Below are 18,380 nucleotides of genomic sequence, written 5' to 3'. Positions count from 1 at the left end.
CACTTGCTTCAATACATTAAAATGTTCATTAATATTTAACCTGTTTCAATGTTTTGTTCATCCTCCATATTGATTCACACTTGTTTTCTGTATACTAAGGAGACTAAATATGAAAATGTGATGATCCACTGAATGGGCTATTATATGATAGATATTACATGATGAGATACCAACCACTGTGCTACCTGGACACATTTTACAAGGCTTAAATTAGGTCCATTAACATTCCAGGTAAGAAGAACAAATCACCATACTCCTCTGCTGTCCACAGCTTTTCATCTGACTATTCAACTAGGAACCCAGGAATTAATAGTTTAATTGATTAAAAAGACCTGAGCAGACAGCCATCTTGCATCTTTCTCTTTATGTGACCAGATTCATACTTAAGCATATTTCTGCAGAGAGTAATTCCAGATCTGTGGGCCCGTGACTGAGAAAGTCCTGCCTCTGCCTGCTATGAGCATCATCCTGGGAGCATCAGGTTCAAAGGACAGGTCTTGCAGTGATTCAGAGACAGTGAAAAGAAAAGGAGTACTTGTGGCACCTTAGAGACTAACCAATTTATTTGAGCATAAGCTTTCGTGAGCTTTCGCTGAATGCATCCGAAGTGAGCTGTAGCTCATGAAAGCTTATGCTCAAATAAATTGGTTAGTCTCTAAGGTGCCACAAGTCCTCCTTTTCTTTTTGCGAATACAGACTAACACGGCTGCTACTCTGAAACCAGAGATAGTGAAGCAGTCCTTGAGGTAACATGGGCCTAGGACTTTCTTTATACCAACTGGTAACTTGAATTTCACTCAGACATCAATTGGCAAGCAGCACAGAGACCTCTTGTCAGCCAGCCCCCCCTACAGAAGACAGGCAGCTGCATGTCAAGCGAGCTGGAGTTTCCAGATGACTTTCAATGACAGTCAGAGATGCAGCCTGTTACAATAGTCCAACCAATAGGTTATAAAGATGTGGATGAAAATTGCATCTAACAAGATAAGGGGCAATGTCTTTGCCAAAAAAAAAAAAATTTCTGGGAACTAAAGCAACTTGGAAGTCAAGGAGCCGTGTTGTGTCTAGTAAGAACTCCAGTCTATTTGATGACAATTCGACAGACGCTCTCAACTGAGGGAACAGTTGTAGATTTCACCAAGTCCTCAAAGCCCTTCCAACTGCCAATCAGTATCACCTCCACCTTGCCTGAGTTGAATTGCAGTCAGATATCTTTCCAAATAGATCCTAGTTTTCACCAGACATTGGGTTGCCAGGAGACAACAAGGAGATGCACAGCAGAGTGACATTGGTGTAGTTATGACACTGCTGCAACCCTTATCATCTCACAATCTTATCTAGCAACTTCACATAGATGTTGAACAAAAGAGGTGACAGGATTGAGGATTGCTGAGAGTGGTCAGGAATGAGGAGAAATTACCCACCACCATAGGCTGAGAAAGGAATGAGCAGAACCACTTGAAGGCTATTCTATCCACTGTAACAAGTGCCAGCAACACTTTGTGATTGGTTTCAGAGTAACAGCCGTGTTAGTCTGTATTCACAAAAAGAAAAGGAGTACTTGTGGCACCTTAGAGACTAACCAATTTATTTGAGCATAAGCTTTCATGAGCTACAGCTCACTTTGTGATTGACTGCGTTAATGGCTGCTGAAAAATTGAGAAGTGTCTTCTTTCAGTAAGGACAGCCAGCGTTCATCCCTTGCCTTCTGAACCCTGATCAAATGGGATACAAAGAGCTTTAGGACATTAAATGGTTGGGAAGCTAGCCAATCAGCATCTTCTAAATGAGTTTTCTTGATAAGGGGTAGTTGGCGAATGAGAGGTAGTTGGCCAAGATGCTAGTCCTTAGATTTGATTTCTCTAGTGGCTGCCTGACTATAACTTGTTTCAGAGCTGTCAACAGATTGCCCTCAATAGGAGGCATTGACAGTTTCTTCCAGGACAGGGTCCAGGCATATTAATATGGTGTTAGAACAAAACATTAATAGGATCTGTTGCTGAGAACACTGGCAACATACTTATGTCACGTATTCACAAGAACAAATGCAGCCCTTGCTCTAGCTAGAGCATCTTAAAGTGACTTGATTTTCATCACAGACAACTGTGGATATTAAAGGGCACTTAGAATACTAATGTACAGTCTGTGAATGCACTTTCTATAAAGAGTAAAAACTTAACAAATGCTTAATAATGTTAGTGATTCCTACAGTCTGATAAAGGAAAAAATCCAGTATATTTTTCTTTGTTAAATGTAGCAATAAATTAAGATGAAAGGTACACTCAGTATATCTGTTTGGGGATAGATACTATGTGTCTTTTGGCATAATGACTTCAAAATAAATTCAGAGTGTTGTATAGTGTTTACATGTGCATATAAATTGACTTTTTAGTAAGAATTTGACCAAGATACAAGTCAGAATCTTAGGTTTTAGCTGCATACACTTCATCTAGGAAGCTGTTACAGTTGTCACCACAGAATGCAGTGAGGCAGTTCCCAAAAATCTGTGCTTAAGTGGATCTGCGTTCCACCATTTCAGTTGAATGTACTGGGGGCAAGCTTTGATAAAAGGGAAACCTAAAAATATCCTGCTCTGGGGAAAACTACAAACTGTGAAAGTCTTCTTAGAGGACTATCTCAATACCACTTTGATTTTCTGTTGCAAAGAGCTCCCAAAGTGTTTAGTTTTCCTCCATATGAAAAACAGTTCAAAACCATTAATGTGTTGAGTTTATATGATTGCATGTTCAGATCTTTACATATCTCAGCTAGCATAAGAGGCAATCTCCCAATTCACTATGTTGGGATCAGATGTTATATTTTCTAAACACAACTCTTGCCCCAAGACTCTGTCAATAACCCCTTTCAGGGTTTATCTTGATCCAACATTTCAATGATTCAAGGTCACGGTAGAATTTAGCTTCATCTGACGTGGCAGCAGGATATAGTGTGCTGTGCACAGACCTAGGAGCAAGGAATTCTTTGTGCTGTCTCTAGCTGCCTTATGTGGATTTAGGAAATTTACTTAACCTCTCTGCCTCAGTGTCCTCATGTACCATGGACCATAATAATTACTGAAGTACTATGAGGGATAATTAATTGTGTTACTGCTCTCTGTGCAGCGCCAAATTCTGTACACTAATGATACATGTAAATGAGATCAGAATTTGGCTCAATGTCTTCAAAAAGACAAGGGCCTAGACATCTTCAAAATGACCAGGAGATCACAATGTGCCCCTTTCTGTGCTATGTTAATTTATTATTGTCATTGTAATTATTGTACTATTTATTGATTTTCTGGCACCAAGAACTTAGCATTTGTGAGCGACGCCATCTTGCAACTTGACACACCAGCAAATGATCTTTGTGCCTGTACAATAACCCTATTTTATTAAAGTGTGATTCCCACCCCACCATTGTTTTCAGTTAAAATTCATGTTCTCACATGAGAGGGCTGCTGAGATCTGGGGTTTCCTTACCCTAGACCCATATCAATTTTTCCTGACATGGTACGACAGTATTGAGACATCAATATCTCTGTGACTGATAAAGGTATCTTGACAGAATCTGATCTCAGTTACAATGGTGCAATCTCAGAGTAATTCTGCTGAAGTCAAGAGTGACTGACTCCAGACTGGCAAAGAGATCTAAACGTGGATCATCATCTTTAATTTGGTTTACTACAAGGAAATCTCAAAGCTGCCAAGTGCCAAAACATTTGCCTTAGATTTTTACAATTTTGACAATGCCCTGTATCTATTTGCTTTAAGAGGTTAACTATTACACCCGCTTGCTTTATTGGATCCCCCAAGAGCTTTCTCAGCTGATGTGGATAATATCTTCATCTCCCTATCTCAGGGATTTACTATGTCAAGAGGATTAAGACAAAACTATGACTTACTCCCAGCACAAAACAATTTGAATCACCTCTTAGCTGTAAATGATGCATGACAGTGAGTCAATTGTGGTATATTACAGCGCCTGAGATGATTATGATATATTTGTAAGATTTTAAACTAATTTTAATCTCTCACACATGTGGTGAAGAGGATGGTCTGCTGAAGAGCCTGGCTTCATTCTGGAGGAGCTGATTATGCTGAGAAGAATCTGACTTTATTTTAGGAGAGGGTGGAGTCTTTGAAAACTATGGCTTTCTGGAGGCTGTGCTTCTAATGTTACAATGCTCAGAAGCAACCTAGCAAAATGCTTTTGTCTCTTTTTGTTCTCCTCCTATTAAAAAGATACTAATAATTAATAAATCAGTGTAGCTGATGCCCACCCACAGTTTAGGAAGTTGTAGGACAAGTGATATGATCTACAAATATTTCTCTAGTGAAGATAATAACATGGGGGAAAAAAGTGTGGGATAAAAGAATAGACTGTCCCTGTTAAATAATAATAATTAAGCATAAACAATGAAAAATAGCACTTATGTAGCCTTTACTGTTGGAAAGCACCATATAAATATTAAATAATCAACTCTCATAACACCCTCTGTGTGCATACTGAGACTATAACAGCCTTTGAAAGGATGTTTTCTGTCATTTTATAAATATATATAACTAATGAGACAACAGAAGGAATCACTCAGACCCAAACATTTCTCTTCCCCTTCCCAACCCTCCTCCGCCCCACTCAGCAGAAGATGACCTCAAAGGCCTTTTCCAGCTTGGATTCCTATAACTCCATCAAATCATATGATGTAAGCAAAATAGTAAGAATAACAGGAATCAGCAAGGAGAAACTCCCTCTAGTCCAGTGGTTTTCAACGAGGGGTACGTGTACCTCTGGAGGTATGCAGAGGACTTCCAGGGGGTACATCAACTCATGTAGATATTTGCCTAGTTTAACAACATGCTACATAAAAAGCACTAGAGGAGTCAGTGCAAACTAAAATTTCATACAATGACTAGTTTATACTGCTCTATATTCTGTACTCTGAATTGTAAGTACAATATATTCCAATTGATTTATTTTATAATTAAATGGTAAAAATGAGGAAGTAAACAATTTTTCAGTAATAGTGTACAGCTGACACTTTTGTATTGTTATGTCTGATTTTGTAAGCACATACAGTAGTATTTAAGTGAGGTGTTGCTTGGGGGTACACAAAACCAATCAGACTCCTGAAAGGGGTACAGTAGTCTGGAAAGGGTGAGAGCCACGGCTCTAGTCTATCACCCCTGGCGGTGCAGGACTGTTCCTCATAGCATATTGTGCAGGGCTATGTCCATTCCAGTTTCAGGGGTTCCCAGAGATGTGGCACTCTGCTTGCTGTCTCTGAGAGGGAGCTTAACAGTCTAGCTCTCTGCTCCGTGTTTCCAAACCAACTCGTTCAGGGCCGTTGGGATCTGGGTTCTGGTCCAGCACATGCTCCGGGACTGGCGTTGGAGGGGCAGAGGGGCAGACCCAAACTCTCCCCAAGCTGGGAGGGCTCTGAAGTCAGCGTCTTGCCCAGCGCTTAATTTGTGCCAGGGCCAGGCGTGGCAGTTCCTAGCCCGGGCACCTCCGGGCTTGGCAGTTCCTAGCCCCGGCACCTCCGGGCTTGCTGCCTCAGTTATGAATGAAAAAAGTGGCTTGCTCCCCAGCACCTCTTGCCTTACAACTGACGCACTGCTCTTGCCGCGAACCCCTCTTTCAGGGCACCGCCGCTGACTCACTGGCCGGGCTCTGACGGCTGCGGCCCCACACGTGCCCTGCCCGGCCGGAGGGAGCCGGGCCGGGCCGGGCTGGGCTGCGGGCCCGGGGGCCGACGGGCTGGCGCGGAGGGGAGGAGCCGCCCCCTGCTCGGGGGCCGGGGCGTGGGGCGGAGCCGCCCCACCCCCGGCCTGGCAGCCAGGCGGGGGGAGGCGGGGTCAGCGCGGCGGCTGCTCCCCTGCGAGCGGCCGGGCGGCCGGCTCAGACGCGCTGGGGCTGCGGGAGGGAAGAGGCGGCAGCGGCGGCTCCATGAGCAGGCGGTGCCGGGGCAGGGAGCGCCGGGGGCTGCCGCGGGACTCGGGCAGGTAGGTGACCCGCGAACAGCCGGGCTCGGGCTGCAGCGGGAGCGCGGGGCACCGTCCCTGCCCGCTGGCAGCGGGCTGGGCTGGGCAGGGCAGCCGCCGCCGGGCGCCGCGTCGGGGGGCAGCTCCGCTCCCTCGGGGGCTCTTAGCGGCCCCCTCCCGGGGCCGGCTCGTTCTCCCTTTGGGGGGCCTGCATTGCAGCCGGTAAGGGGGGGTGCTGGCAGGGACCCCCCAGCTCCTTGCACTAGCTGGCGAAGGGGCTGCAGCCCATCAGCCCCGGGGATCCCCAGGCGAAGCCCCCGGGGCTGCTTTGCAGAGATGGAGGGAGCGCATCGCTGCGCCTGGCAGGGGGTTGCTGGGCTCTTGCCTGGGACTTGCGGGCTTGTTTTTCAAAGGGAATGAAAAAGAAAAGTTTCCCAGGGACGTGCGAGAGCTCGCAGCGCCTCTCTGTCGCCTCGCCGCTCCTGGTTGTGCGGCGAGAGATGCAGCCCCAGCCAGCTCGTTACAGTGTAGCCTCTCTCGAGACCTTCCGAAACGGGAGGGGAGCGGGATGGGGATGGAGGTTTCATTTGCACATTTTAAGAACAAGGCAGAGCGCAGCTTGATTGGGTTACATTTACCTTTGCTTTATTGGGCCGCAAAAATGGAAAGCTGGTAAACAGGGAAAGAAAGACAACCGAGTGCAACTTCTGTGCGTTAAAAAAAAAAAAGGTAGAGAAGCAGATTTTCCTTTAAAAGAAAAGGACAGATTGCAGCGTTGACTCACAAAAGTCTAAGGTAGTTTTTACACACCGCTAAAAAGCAGACGAGCTGGTGTCGTTAAGTGGCTTGCATCTTGGGTACACGACGCCGAGGAACAGTGGCGGCGGTGTTTCAGGCGATTGCCCCGTTAGTACGTGGTAAAGCAGCTCAGGGAAGGAGCTTTTGCGTGGCTTGCAAACTCGTGTACCCCGGAAAGCTGTTCATCGGGTGGTGTTTTTAATACCAGTCCTGCAACTTCTGCGCTTCAAAGAAGACGCGGCTGCAGATCGCAGCGCTTCCACGTGAAAGAGAGAGTCTGTTGCTTTAATTCTGCGGTGCTGCTCCCTGGGACTCACCGGTCTGCGCGCGTGTCTCTCACTCTCGTGGCAGGGCATTGGCTGGGCAGCAGTGATCCCCATCGCAGCCGGGACCCCGGGGAAGGGACAGCATGCGGCCGGAGGATGTCTGAGGCTGGCTGGGGCAGTTTTCATACTACTCTGCTTTCTCCGAGCGTTGCCAGAGGAATGATTGCTGCGTGGGGTGCCTTCTTTTGCTTTTACCTGGTGGTGACTGTCAGCAGCCTCCCAGAAGCCAGGCTGCCCATCTCAGACCTAGAAGACAGGATCACTCGGAAACCAACAGGTAAGGGCAGCTGTACAGGATGCTGGGTGCTGTGAATGTTGGTACCGGTCCCATCCAGCGGTTGGGTTTGCTCTTGCAATCTTCCAGGGGAGGGGGAATGGGGACAAATCTCCAAGGAATCCTTGTTGCTTTGCCAGCTTACTTCACCAGCAGTCATGATAAATGCACAAGATTTCCATCTCCTTGTGCAATTGCAATCCTGGTGTTCTCCCAGGCAAACTAAATGTAAACGTTAAAGCAGCAGGAGGAATAGCCCTGTTGCATGCATCTGAGCTGCACAGCTTTGCAGGTGCATTGTTTTGGCAACACAGTTCCAAAGTAAAAAGAACAGGAGGACTTGTGGCACCCTAGAGACTAACCAATTTATTTGAGCATAAGCTTTCGTGAGCTACAGCTCACTTCATCAGAAAAGATTTTGGTGTTTTGTTTTTCCGGCCACCTTCATCTGCATGGGCACACCAATGAGAACTGGTGTTACTACATTAATTGATAACTGAGGCTCTTCAAGGGGTAAAAATTAAGATATACTAAAACTGCAGTGAGTTCCACCTATACCAGCCAACAAACCCCCTGTCCTAAAAGGTGATTTTTAATTGTTCACAGGGTTTCCAGTAACATTGAATTTGACTTTCAGTTGACAGTCAGGTTTTTTTTTTGGTAGCTGCTTAAGAGCACTGTGACAGAGGTGGCCCACAGATAAAGTGAATATATGTCCATCCTCAGCAGAGTGATAGAGAGGGCTAGACTGTATAAATAATGATAATCTTTATTTATAAAGAGCCATGCCCACTAAAATTCTGGTTAGCAAGAAATATAAGCACCTTTTAAACTCACATAGAGTGACTACCATGATGTTTTAAATATTGGAGTCCAAGGTCAGGATTTAAACTTCAGTTAGAAATACTGTACAAATCCACTGTTCAAACATGCCCTCATGATCTATTCAACTTGTGAAATGTGTCCCATGCACTTTGTAGTGTTTGCTTTGTAGTTGGATTTTTGCTTATAGAGACTAGGAAAATAGTGAGCAAAAACAGTTATTAAAAGTGGTCTCATTTAGTGAGCGGGCTTGTTTTGCTTGCTGGCTGGAGTCATGACATGTACCGCTGTTACAGATTTGGTTCATGTCAAAATTACTAATCAGAACTTGGAAAAGCAAAGATAGTTACATGGACACCATACCTCTTATTCTGTATTAATTTAAAATGTCTCTTTATATATTTGTGTGTGTGTGTAAGTACACTTTGCAGGGATAAAACCAGAATCGTGGTTCTTTTTTTTTTTTTTAATTTAAGTCATGAAATAATGTGTGCTGAATTGTGAACATATTGAGAGGGAGAAAGAAAGTGTTTATGGGAATCCAGTAACTATCCTTTTCAAGTGAAACATTAACATAATCAGTGAGCAAAGTTAACATACAGGACAAAAGCTGTTTTAAAAATATACGGAATGTTTAAAATTGGTGTCTCTCCGATATGCCTCAGCTGCTACCTGAGTCTGTTTATTTTTCAGAGGCCTTTAATGGAAGGTCCTCTCTCTCTTTTTTTAAAGGTTCCATGTACCAAACAGAAAGTTTCCATTGTTCAGGAAAGGGTTTGAAGCATGTTCGCCAAAAAAGTGACAGGGGAATAAATGTGCTTCGTGGAGGCTGGGAGGTGGGGGCTTTACTTCCATACCCCTTTTGGTTAAAGCTATAAATCACACTGGGGGTTGGTTTTGTTTTCAAGAAAGTACTAATAAAACACTAGATTCTTAGTGTAACTCATTTGGCTCATTTTTCACAGCCAAAATAATTGATTTATGGGGCAACATCTCAGCTACTTTGTCAAAGCAGCTGAATATGGTGTTTTAAGAGGAAACAAGAGCAGCCTGTGCTAGTGAGCTTTTCAGGAGTTCACTCAGTTTAGCAGTCCAGATTTTTTCCTGTTTTAGTCTTTTAGTTTTATTTTTTGGCCTGTTTGAGCCAAATTCTGTTCTCAGTAACACCAGGATAAATTGGGAGTGCCCCCATTGCCTCCATTGGAGTACCTATGGGTTTATACCCACGAACTGAGATCTCAGTTTACAGCCCATGGCACTATTTTACCATGGTAATGTTCTGTTCTTTAAAGCAACCAGACTTGCATTTTAAGTTAATAGGATGGCATTTGAAATATATCAAATGATGCACAATCAGTGGCTTCCAGCGTGTCGCTAGACTGTAAGTGGTTAGAGAAAATGGTCCTACGCTGATGTGTTGAAGAGCTAAGTTACACTGTGGAATTTCCAAAGTTGGTGGTGAAAATTCTACGTTCAAGTCTATTTTTACCATATTAGCTTTTAAAAGTAATGACATGCTTCTGATCCTGCTGAAATCAATGCTGAAACAGCTATACAACTTCAGATGGGGCCGGATTAGGCCCCAGCTGAGTGCTTCTAAGGTAGAGCATATTTTAAAATATTTCTCTGTTGGTTTCAGTTGTTGAAAATAGCGGTGTTTTTGACATACATCATGTTGATGTGCAAAATGTAACAGCAACAGAGCTGATTTTGGGGAAAACAGGTACATGTACAAAGCCACTAAAATGAGACAGAAGCTTCTGACAGATCTGAAATATGGAGTGAGAATTTTTGGGTGGCTTGTAATGATGATTAATTGGCTGGTCACTCAAGGGTAAGGGACCTATTTTGAATGTACAGGGCACCCTTATTTTGGAAAAAGATTCTGCAAAAGAAACTGTATAAAGAATATAAACAGTTGGAGCCAAGTAAAAACACGTTTTACTTTTCAATCTTTAAATTGAATGGCAAAAAGCAAATTCTTTCTCCTAGTCAAATGGGTCATGGGTATTGGCTCATTACTGAAGGTTGTTGTTCACTAGCTTTCGCATTTACAGTCTAAAGCCTTATTTTCCATAAAGGGGCTTGGAAGGATTTTTCCCTAGTGATCTAATTCTCCACACGGGGCTGTGAAGGCTGTAACAGCTACTGCTTTGTGCCTATGCTCAGCTACATAAAACACACATTGAAGGGAGGCATTCTAGAGGTATGTGTATGTTTGCTAATATGAATACTAGCTATTAGTGGAGATGGAGGGGGTGCAAGTTTTAACATCTCCACAGGGAGGTGTTCTGCTGTTGGCAGGAAGAAGGCAGATGGCGGGGTTGTTGCTGAATAGAATCCAAACTGAAAACACTAGGGGCCTCATCTAGGCTGAGTTTCTCTTCTCTCCCTTTCTCGGGCTGCTGCAGGAAGAACAATGTCAATTTTTTTTTTATGAATGAAAGTAGAGAGGCAAGGCAGAATTGAATGTGTTTGTCATTCACTGGCTATGACAGAGATGATTAGGGAGGTCAGTGAACTCCTTTGCTGCCTTGAACATGCGGTCACTCTATTCAGCAGCCACAGAATAGACATCAATATAAAAAAAGCCCTTCCAATTTGCATTAGTATTAGGATAAAGATATTACTTGGTACGATCTGTGAATGTCAAGTAATGCTAGTTGCGTTGTTAGGGAACGGATTGATAGAAATAACAACATTTCACTTTAAATACTTCTGCAGGCTGTCCTGCCTCAGTTGAGCTTATCTTTCATATCAGCCTTGTGTGTGTGTGTGAGAGAGAGAGAGAGAGAGATGACACACGCACATCATATTAGAAAGGGAAATTTCTCTACATATTAGATCTCTATTCATCTGAATAGCACTTTGAGCTAGAAATCTTACATCAAGAAAGAAGTTTGCATGTGTGTGAGAGAGAGGAAAAAAGGCATCAAATCGGTCAGTGGAACTGAAGTTTAGTGCAGTGCAGTTGTTGCATTTGATCAAGTCCTTGCCAACAGTTGGTGAAAGTTCCTGTACTGCTCCAAATAGTCACTTTTCCAAGCCCCCAAAAAAGTGCCATTTTGGTTTGAACTTACCATTGATATTTGAATATTCATGGTCTCCTGCAACTTCTCCAGTTTGAAATACTGATGGCATACTTGGTTTGTTATTGTCTTCAAACAGCTAATAACAAGTTTGTTTTCCTTTCTCCTTCCCAGCTTCAAACTAGCTGAGGATACATAGTCTAGGACATAATTATCTAGGTTGATGGTCATTTTGTTTTATTGTGACTGTGTTCCAGAGTCCACCATGAAATTTAACTGCATTATTGTGAGTTTTAATGGACACGTATAATGTCTATAGTGATGGTCAGCTTTTACACAGTCTCTTAAAGGTATTTTTAAAGGAACTATAAAACTGTGTCACATACAAATTAGTGTCATTCTCTACTTTGTAATTCAGACCTAAAATTCTTTATAATGTGCTGTTTTGAAGAGTATATCTAATCATACTTCTTCAGCTTAATAGATTCATTTAGTCCTTTTCAGTAGTAACAATTTAAAAAAAATGAAAAGTATATGTTAAGATTAGCATATTTCACTGAATCATAAATTAACAGGGCATTAGTAACAGATGATGAGAGTTTTGCACCATATCCTTTAAAGAGCAGAGAGTGAGTTGGCAAATCTGTTGAGTGCAGAGTGTTAACAGACTTGATGCTGGACTTGTACACGTCAGCGTTTCTGTGTCTGTCTAGATTTAGCAGGAGCCTGGATTAAGCCTGTGGTTGGTTGGTTTGATTTTTTTGTTGTTTTTTGTTTTTTTGAAGCCTTCATTAACAAATAGTAAATGAGGATGCTAACAAGCTGGGTTAAGTGTAAATCTAAAAATTGTGAAGAGAAATGTCAATCTGCAAATTAGCTGATGCAATTAAAATGAGCCTGCTTGACCGTTAGGATAACTTCCATGGGTCCATCTCTCAAAATTTCACCCCGATTCAGGAAAGCATCCATATTCAGGAAGGGTGCTTAAGCATGCACTTAAAGTTAAGCATGTGCTTAAGTACCGTTGAAGTCTGTGGCACTTACACTTGCGTTTAAGTAATTTCCTGAAGAGGAAATTTCCAAATCTGCACTCTTTCTCTTTGGGGTCCAGTCCTGCAGTCCATTCTAGGATGAAACTTCCATTTAAATGAATGGGAGTTTAGTCTCAGTACACACTGTAACACTAAACTCTTCTTTCTCTATCCAATGAATGAGTAGAACTTTGGCGTAAAATGTATTAGAAAATACTACATTCTTTTTCCCCTTCACAGAACTTCAATGCATGTATCTGCTACTTCAGATACAGAACCTAAAATTAAATGAAAGTGCCCCAGTTCTCTGTTTCTAACAGTTACGAAGATTTCACTATTATGAACTCCTTTAAAAGTTTACTGAACCACTCATAAAGGTACATACTGCTAACCAGGAAACAGTTTAGAATTGAAGACATTAACTGAACAATATTTTGGGATAAGGTAAAGGCAGGACCCGCTAAAATACCTTTCTGTGACAATCATTTTAATTTACAGTATTGAATGTTGTATAGATCTTATCAAACCCCCCAAAGACTTCTTGAAATGGGGAACAAAGCTATCTATCCTTGATTTTGTAGCTTAGCTGTTGATACCTTTAATATACATGATGAGAGTGCCCTAGGGATACAAACATGCTTTTGCTCTGAGGTGTTACTGGCATAAGCCAGGGTAGAGCTGGCAGTCATGTACCAAATTCAGAATTTTTGACAAATTTAGTTGGAATATCAAATCCAAAATCCAGGACAGATTTTTCCCAAATTTTTTTGACCAGGTAGAGTTAAGTGTGATTCCACTGATTTTACTCAAATTATACCAAAGTGAAAACAGTTTGAGATGGGAATCAGACTCTGGATATCTTGAGGAGGCAGGCAAGTACCCAGGCAAAGCGACCTGATTGTGGGTATAAATCTTTCAAAGATTTATGCAGGTGCTTTAATTTTTGCATGTGACTAGTGCCCACTGCAGTCAAGTTTTTGTAGGATCAGGGTCCAGCATGCTTATTGTTTTACACAGTATAATTACATTGATCCTCTGCTGATTCGGTAACCAGTACTATAAAGTGTAGAATATTCTAATCCTGGAAAAAATTACTACCATAAAATGGGATAAAAATTACCAATGTCTGGCAATGTGACTACTTTCTCTCAGCTAGGCTGAATCTGATAGCCAGGCAGCTTATTTAAACTGTATTGATCTGTAGTATTCCCTGTTTCCTGACTCCATTAAGTACCCATAACAGTTTTTCCACTGGCAAGTGCTTGTAACTGATCCTTTGTCAGTGTTGTGTGAATGTGTTTGTATAGCTTTCCACACTGTTCTGTTGTCTTCTCTCTCTCTCTCTCTCTCTCTCAAATCCAAAACAAAACAACAACCCACAAATAAATCTAGACCCTTAAAGCTGCTTGGTAGCTGTGTCAGATGGCACTTTCTCAGCTTCCCCTTTTACATTTCTTTTTAATACTGTTTAGTTTATAAACCTTAGTCTCCTCCATGCACCAGGCTGAATGCCAAAGAGGAAGGCAACTTCATAAAAATTCGACATACTCCCTTTCTGCAGCTTATTAGACTGCAGTTCACCAAATCCATTCACAGTGTGTGTGTAAATGGGCACCCAAGCCCAAGTGTGAATATCCAGCACCCCAACTGAAAACTCTTAAGATAGAATCATTATACAAGTTTCAGAATAGCAGCCGTGTTAGTCTGTATTCGCAAAAAGAAAAGGAGTACATGTGGCACCTTAGAGACTAACCAATTTATTTGAGCATAAGCTTTCGGGTTGCATCCGATGAAGTGAGCTGTAGCTCACGAAAGCTTATGCTCAAATAAATTGGTTAGTCTCTAAGGTGCCACAAGCACTCCTTTCTTTTTTCATTATACAAGGGATATCTATGCTGCAGACATGTAAAGTATCTTAGAGACTGCAAGCCTCTACACTGCAAAAAGAGCCTTAGATAATCTTTTGCACTTTGAATGTGCACTTTTCCTCATGCATATCTGAGCTCTGTTCCTCGTGCAAGCTGTACCTTGAGTGCTATGTATGCTTATCACTTTAATTTTCACTCCTGTCTGTTGGTTGTACATCTGGAGCCCTTATAAAAACCCGGTGTATAATTTTGTCTGAGTTATAACTATCTTCACTGTTCCCCTCTTTCTGATGCACTTTCAACTTATAGTTAGCAAATGCTGTGGACACTGTTTGAAGGTGCTGTGCTGTGTGTTTGTGAAGAAGGGGCTTCATTGTTGCTGAGAATGTGATATTCATTCTGTGCTGCCATCTAAAGAACACAAACTTGGCTTGAATAACCAGGAAGTTTCTGTAATATCAAAAACAAACAAGAATTCTGAGATAAGACCACAGTAAAACCTTGGGTAAACTTGGTAGTTAAAATGTGAAAGGTAATCAGTTGTAAACCTGCCCTGTCCTTCTGATAGACTATCTGAAGGAGTATTATAACACTGAGGAGTACTGAGACTAGCCAGGTGTTGTATTTGCTGTGAGACTCAAGTTGCATAATATATCAAAGCTTCAACTTCAAAAATCAAAACATTTTAAAATAGGAAACACTTCTCCACTGGAAACACTGGTTTAGTTTCAGAAGAACTGGATTAGTATGAAAGTTAGGGTATTTGCTACGGCCCAGCAGCTAGTATGAGATTTGATTTTTTTGTTTGGTTTTGTTTCAAAAAATGAAACCAAGGGAAAGCTATAGAATTTGTTGAAGACAGTAATTATTTAGATGTTGCATTAAATCTTGGACCTGCATTGTAGAGGGTTTTTTCAAGTATTAGTTTAAAGAAGCGTCTCAGTCATGGTCACCAAGGCAATGGGAACTTTCCAATTGATTCCATTTGGAGCAGATCTGTGTTCCAGGATCTATACCTTTAACTCAATGTAAAGTTTCACAAAGTATAGTTCATGTGGCGGTTGTAAGGTAATGCTCACTAAAAAAAAAAAAAAAACACCATGAAATATAGCATAGTGTAGTTTACACCAGTGAACACATTACTGATCTTAAAACCTCAGGTTGACATATGGCAGCTTGTCTTTATTTTCTCTTTCTTTCACCAAAGGCAACCAGGTGTGACTGCAATTTCAGCAACTCAAATTTGAGACTCTTAGGAGGATAAGCAAATTGTGGCTTTTCATGATGTATTGTGCAGTGATACATGGGAATTTGGGGTCAGAAGAATAGATTTCAAACTCTTGTTGCTTGATAATGAGTTTCAACATATGTTACACTTCTGGCCAAAAGCTGAACGCTTAGTAATGTGCATTCATGATCTAAGACTAGGGACCAGTCTATACACAATTTGAGCACAGTGATTTACTGAAATTAGTACAACTTCTGTGTGAGTAGCCCAGCTGTTAAGCCAGGGAGTTTGGTCCAATATCCTGTTGTAGTAGAGCAAATGATGATAAATGTCTAGAGTTTCAGGCTATGTCTACACTTAAAACACTGGTGTAGACACTCACTATAGTGATGGGAGGGGTGTCTAGGTGGACCAGAAGAATTCTTCTGTCAACCTAGCACTGTCTACACCAGGAATTAGGTCAGTGGATTTTTCACACCCCTACAGGAACTCTTCAGTGTAGACCAGCCCTAAGAGTTTTGAGTTGAGCCAACATGCAGTCAGGGAGCTGTGAAAATGCTAGGTGGTGTTATTGGGCTAAGACCCTCAGTTCATTCGATTTTTCCCCATTCAAGTAAACTCCCTCATTGAGGTCAGGGCGGAATTTCCTGAGCAGGAACCAAGTTCGACCTGAGGACCTGAAAACTCACAGGAGCAGCCTGAGAAAAAGAAAACGTCCACACACACACAGCTCCCCGCACTCAGCCCCACCTGAGTTCGGTTAAGGAGCAGGATCTCCATTTGCCCCCCTCCAGCCCCAGGCTTCCCCAGCCAGCAGCTGCTCCCGAGAGTGCTTTTACAGGGGGGATTCTAACTGTGGGAGGATGGACCAGAGCACGGTAGAGTAATGCAGCCTAAGGATATGTTACGTTTCTGCTCTGAGGTCCACATGGGTGCTGGAGGGATAATGTGCATCCCTTCTGGACCACTCACTTCTTCGCATGAGTGTTGGACCTGCATGCAATCAGCTGGGGAAAGGAGGAAGTGCTGCTGTGGAGGTTGCCAACACCCCCCCACACACACACACACTTTTTCATGCGGAAGGGCGATTGCAGCATGTAGAGGGCCCTCTCGCTGAGCAGAACTACGGGACAAGGCTGGTCCCAAAGTAAGGATCTCAGGATTTGGCTGACTATGAACTGAGGAGCTCTATAGTGTTTTTTTACAATACTCTTGACATTTGGTTGTGGAGCCTCTACAGCTCTGTCAGAGGCAAGTTTTGTCAGCTTGTTCCATGGGGTGTTTTTGAAGCTTTCTGTATTGCCAGCTTGTAGGTCCTGCCTGGTAAAACACAAACATGGGCCTGATTCTGTGCCCATTGAATTCTGCATCTGAAAATGCCCATTGACTTTCAAAGAAAACAGGCTCAAGCTTTTAACAGATTATAGTATGAGCAGCTATTTAGCATAAGCAGGGATTGTTTGGAAAGGATTCTAATGATCCAAACATTGTACCAAGCAGAAAAAAAATTAGTTTATAATACTAGCCAGCTGTGTGTTGTGCGTGCGTTTTGTTTTTTGTGCCTTTTTTTTTTTTCTGTCTGCTTTTAGAGTTTAGTATTGATCCTTGGTCTTCCATAAACTCCAGTTTCTCCAGAAATGTGCCTTAATATTGGGAAAGAATTCTTGTGATTTGCCTGTGGCTGTATTTGTTTGTTTATTTTTATAATTCTTATCTAGATTTGACACAGCCCCCATAACTACTTGCAGTTTGAATCTGCTGAAGCAAAGTATTCTGACAAAGCCACAAATATTGTTTTGACCTACAGTAACTCTTGGTTTGAAGTCTGAGAGAGAGAGACAGGATCAGAGGAATGTCAGTCAGTGTCATATTAGCAAGATTCTCATGTCAGTGTGTTTCCATCATATCAATGTCGCATGGCATTAGTACCCTCTGCTGTGATTTGAAGTTAGCACAAAACAACAGGGAAAGTGTTAATAATCCACCACAGGGGTCTGTAATTGAGGTGGGGCTCAGACTGCTCTCTGGCAGTCCACGTACTGGAAGGCAGGAGGCCAGCCTCTCCAGAACTTGGAGTGTGAAAAATACTGTAGCAATTTGCATAGGAACAGAAGATCAGCAAATGTGGTGGCACTCTGTGCCTCCTGCTAGAATAAACTGTGGTACAATGGAGAAGGCCTGGTACATTGCGTACCCTCTAAGGAGAGTTCCTCGGAGTTTAGAAGACAAACAGGCTGATGGGGTATCAAAGAGAGTTTTCTGAAAAGTTGGGTTTTTTTTGTTGTTGGGTTTTTTTTGTGGTGTGTTGTTTTGGGTTTTTTAAGTTTGGAGTCTGAGACTTAGAAATCCTCTCCCAACATGGATTTTAACCATTTATTTGGAGATTGCAGTAGTCCTGAAGTAGTTGGTAATCTGATTTTTATAAACAGATTACTATTGCAAATGTGGTGTTACTAACCAGTACTTGAATCCATAAGGAATCAGCACATTGGGTCAGAGCAATTTACCTCGTGAGATTAAATCTAGAATATGAAGGGGAAGGACAAAGCCAATAGAAATAAGTCGCATGTGTACCTAAAGACAAATCCTTTATTACCCCAGTCTCTAATTAAAATAATAACTGGAATTAGGCATAGCGCTATCCACTTTCTATCTGTGTGATTTGTGTCTGTAAGAATAAAGCTTTTTGTGGTGGGGGCGGGGGGTAGAAGAAAATATTTTAATCTTCCTTTGGCAGCTGGTGTTTCTGCTTTAGAACCGGTAAAAACCGTATTTCTCTCTGCCTTGGAATACACATGCTTTTTGACAGTAAACAACTGTCCTTTAGCACTTCATGAAAGAAGAATAAAGTTTTAAAGAAAAGTTCCCCAACTGAAATAGTAATGTTAATACACTGAGGCTGGGGATTAATGAGTAATTGGGAGGAGTCGATAGCTCAAGGTGCATAAATTAGCTGATAAATGCTGTGTTAAAAATAAAAAAGAACTTTGCTATTGAGCTGGGAGAACACTTACTGTACAAAG

At 42.2% G+C, this 18,380-nt stretch overlaps 1 protein-coding gene across 3 annotated transcripts in view; it reads left to right on the top strand.

Annotated features, from left to right (window-relative positions):
* The first annotated feature begins 5,915 nt into the window (after positions 1–5,915).
* The window catches only part of FGFR3 (fibroblast growth factor receptor 3), a 74,202-nt gene continuing 61,737 nt past the window's right edge, over positions 5,916–18,380 (top strand). For 2 of the 3 annotated variants that reach the window (XM_073342754.2, XM_073342752.2), the window contains exons 1-2: positions 5,916–6,002; positions 7,131–7,382. In XM_073342754.2, the coding sequence (XP_073198855.1) occupies positions 7,202–7,382 (181 nt within the window). In that variant the 5' untranslated portion in view covers positions 5,916–6,002; positions 7,131–7,201. Of the gene's footprint in view, positions 6,003–6,768; positions 7,383–18,380 lie in introns of those variants that run through there. The other variant, XM_073342753.2, reaches the window with a different exon arrangement.

The sequence above is a fragment of the Lepidochelys kempii genome, chromosome 4, assembly GCF_965140285.1.
Source record: "Lepidochelys kempii isolate rLepKem1 chromosome 4, rLepKem1.hap1, whole genome shotgun sequence".
Taxonomy (NCBI): Eukaryota; Metazoa; Chordata; order Testudines; family Cheloniidae; genus Lepidochelys; species Lepidochelys kempii.
This window is presented reverse-complemented; position numbering and strand designations above follow the sequence as displayed.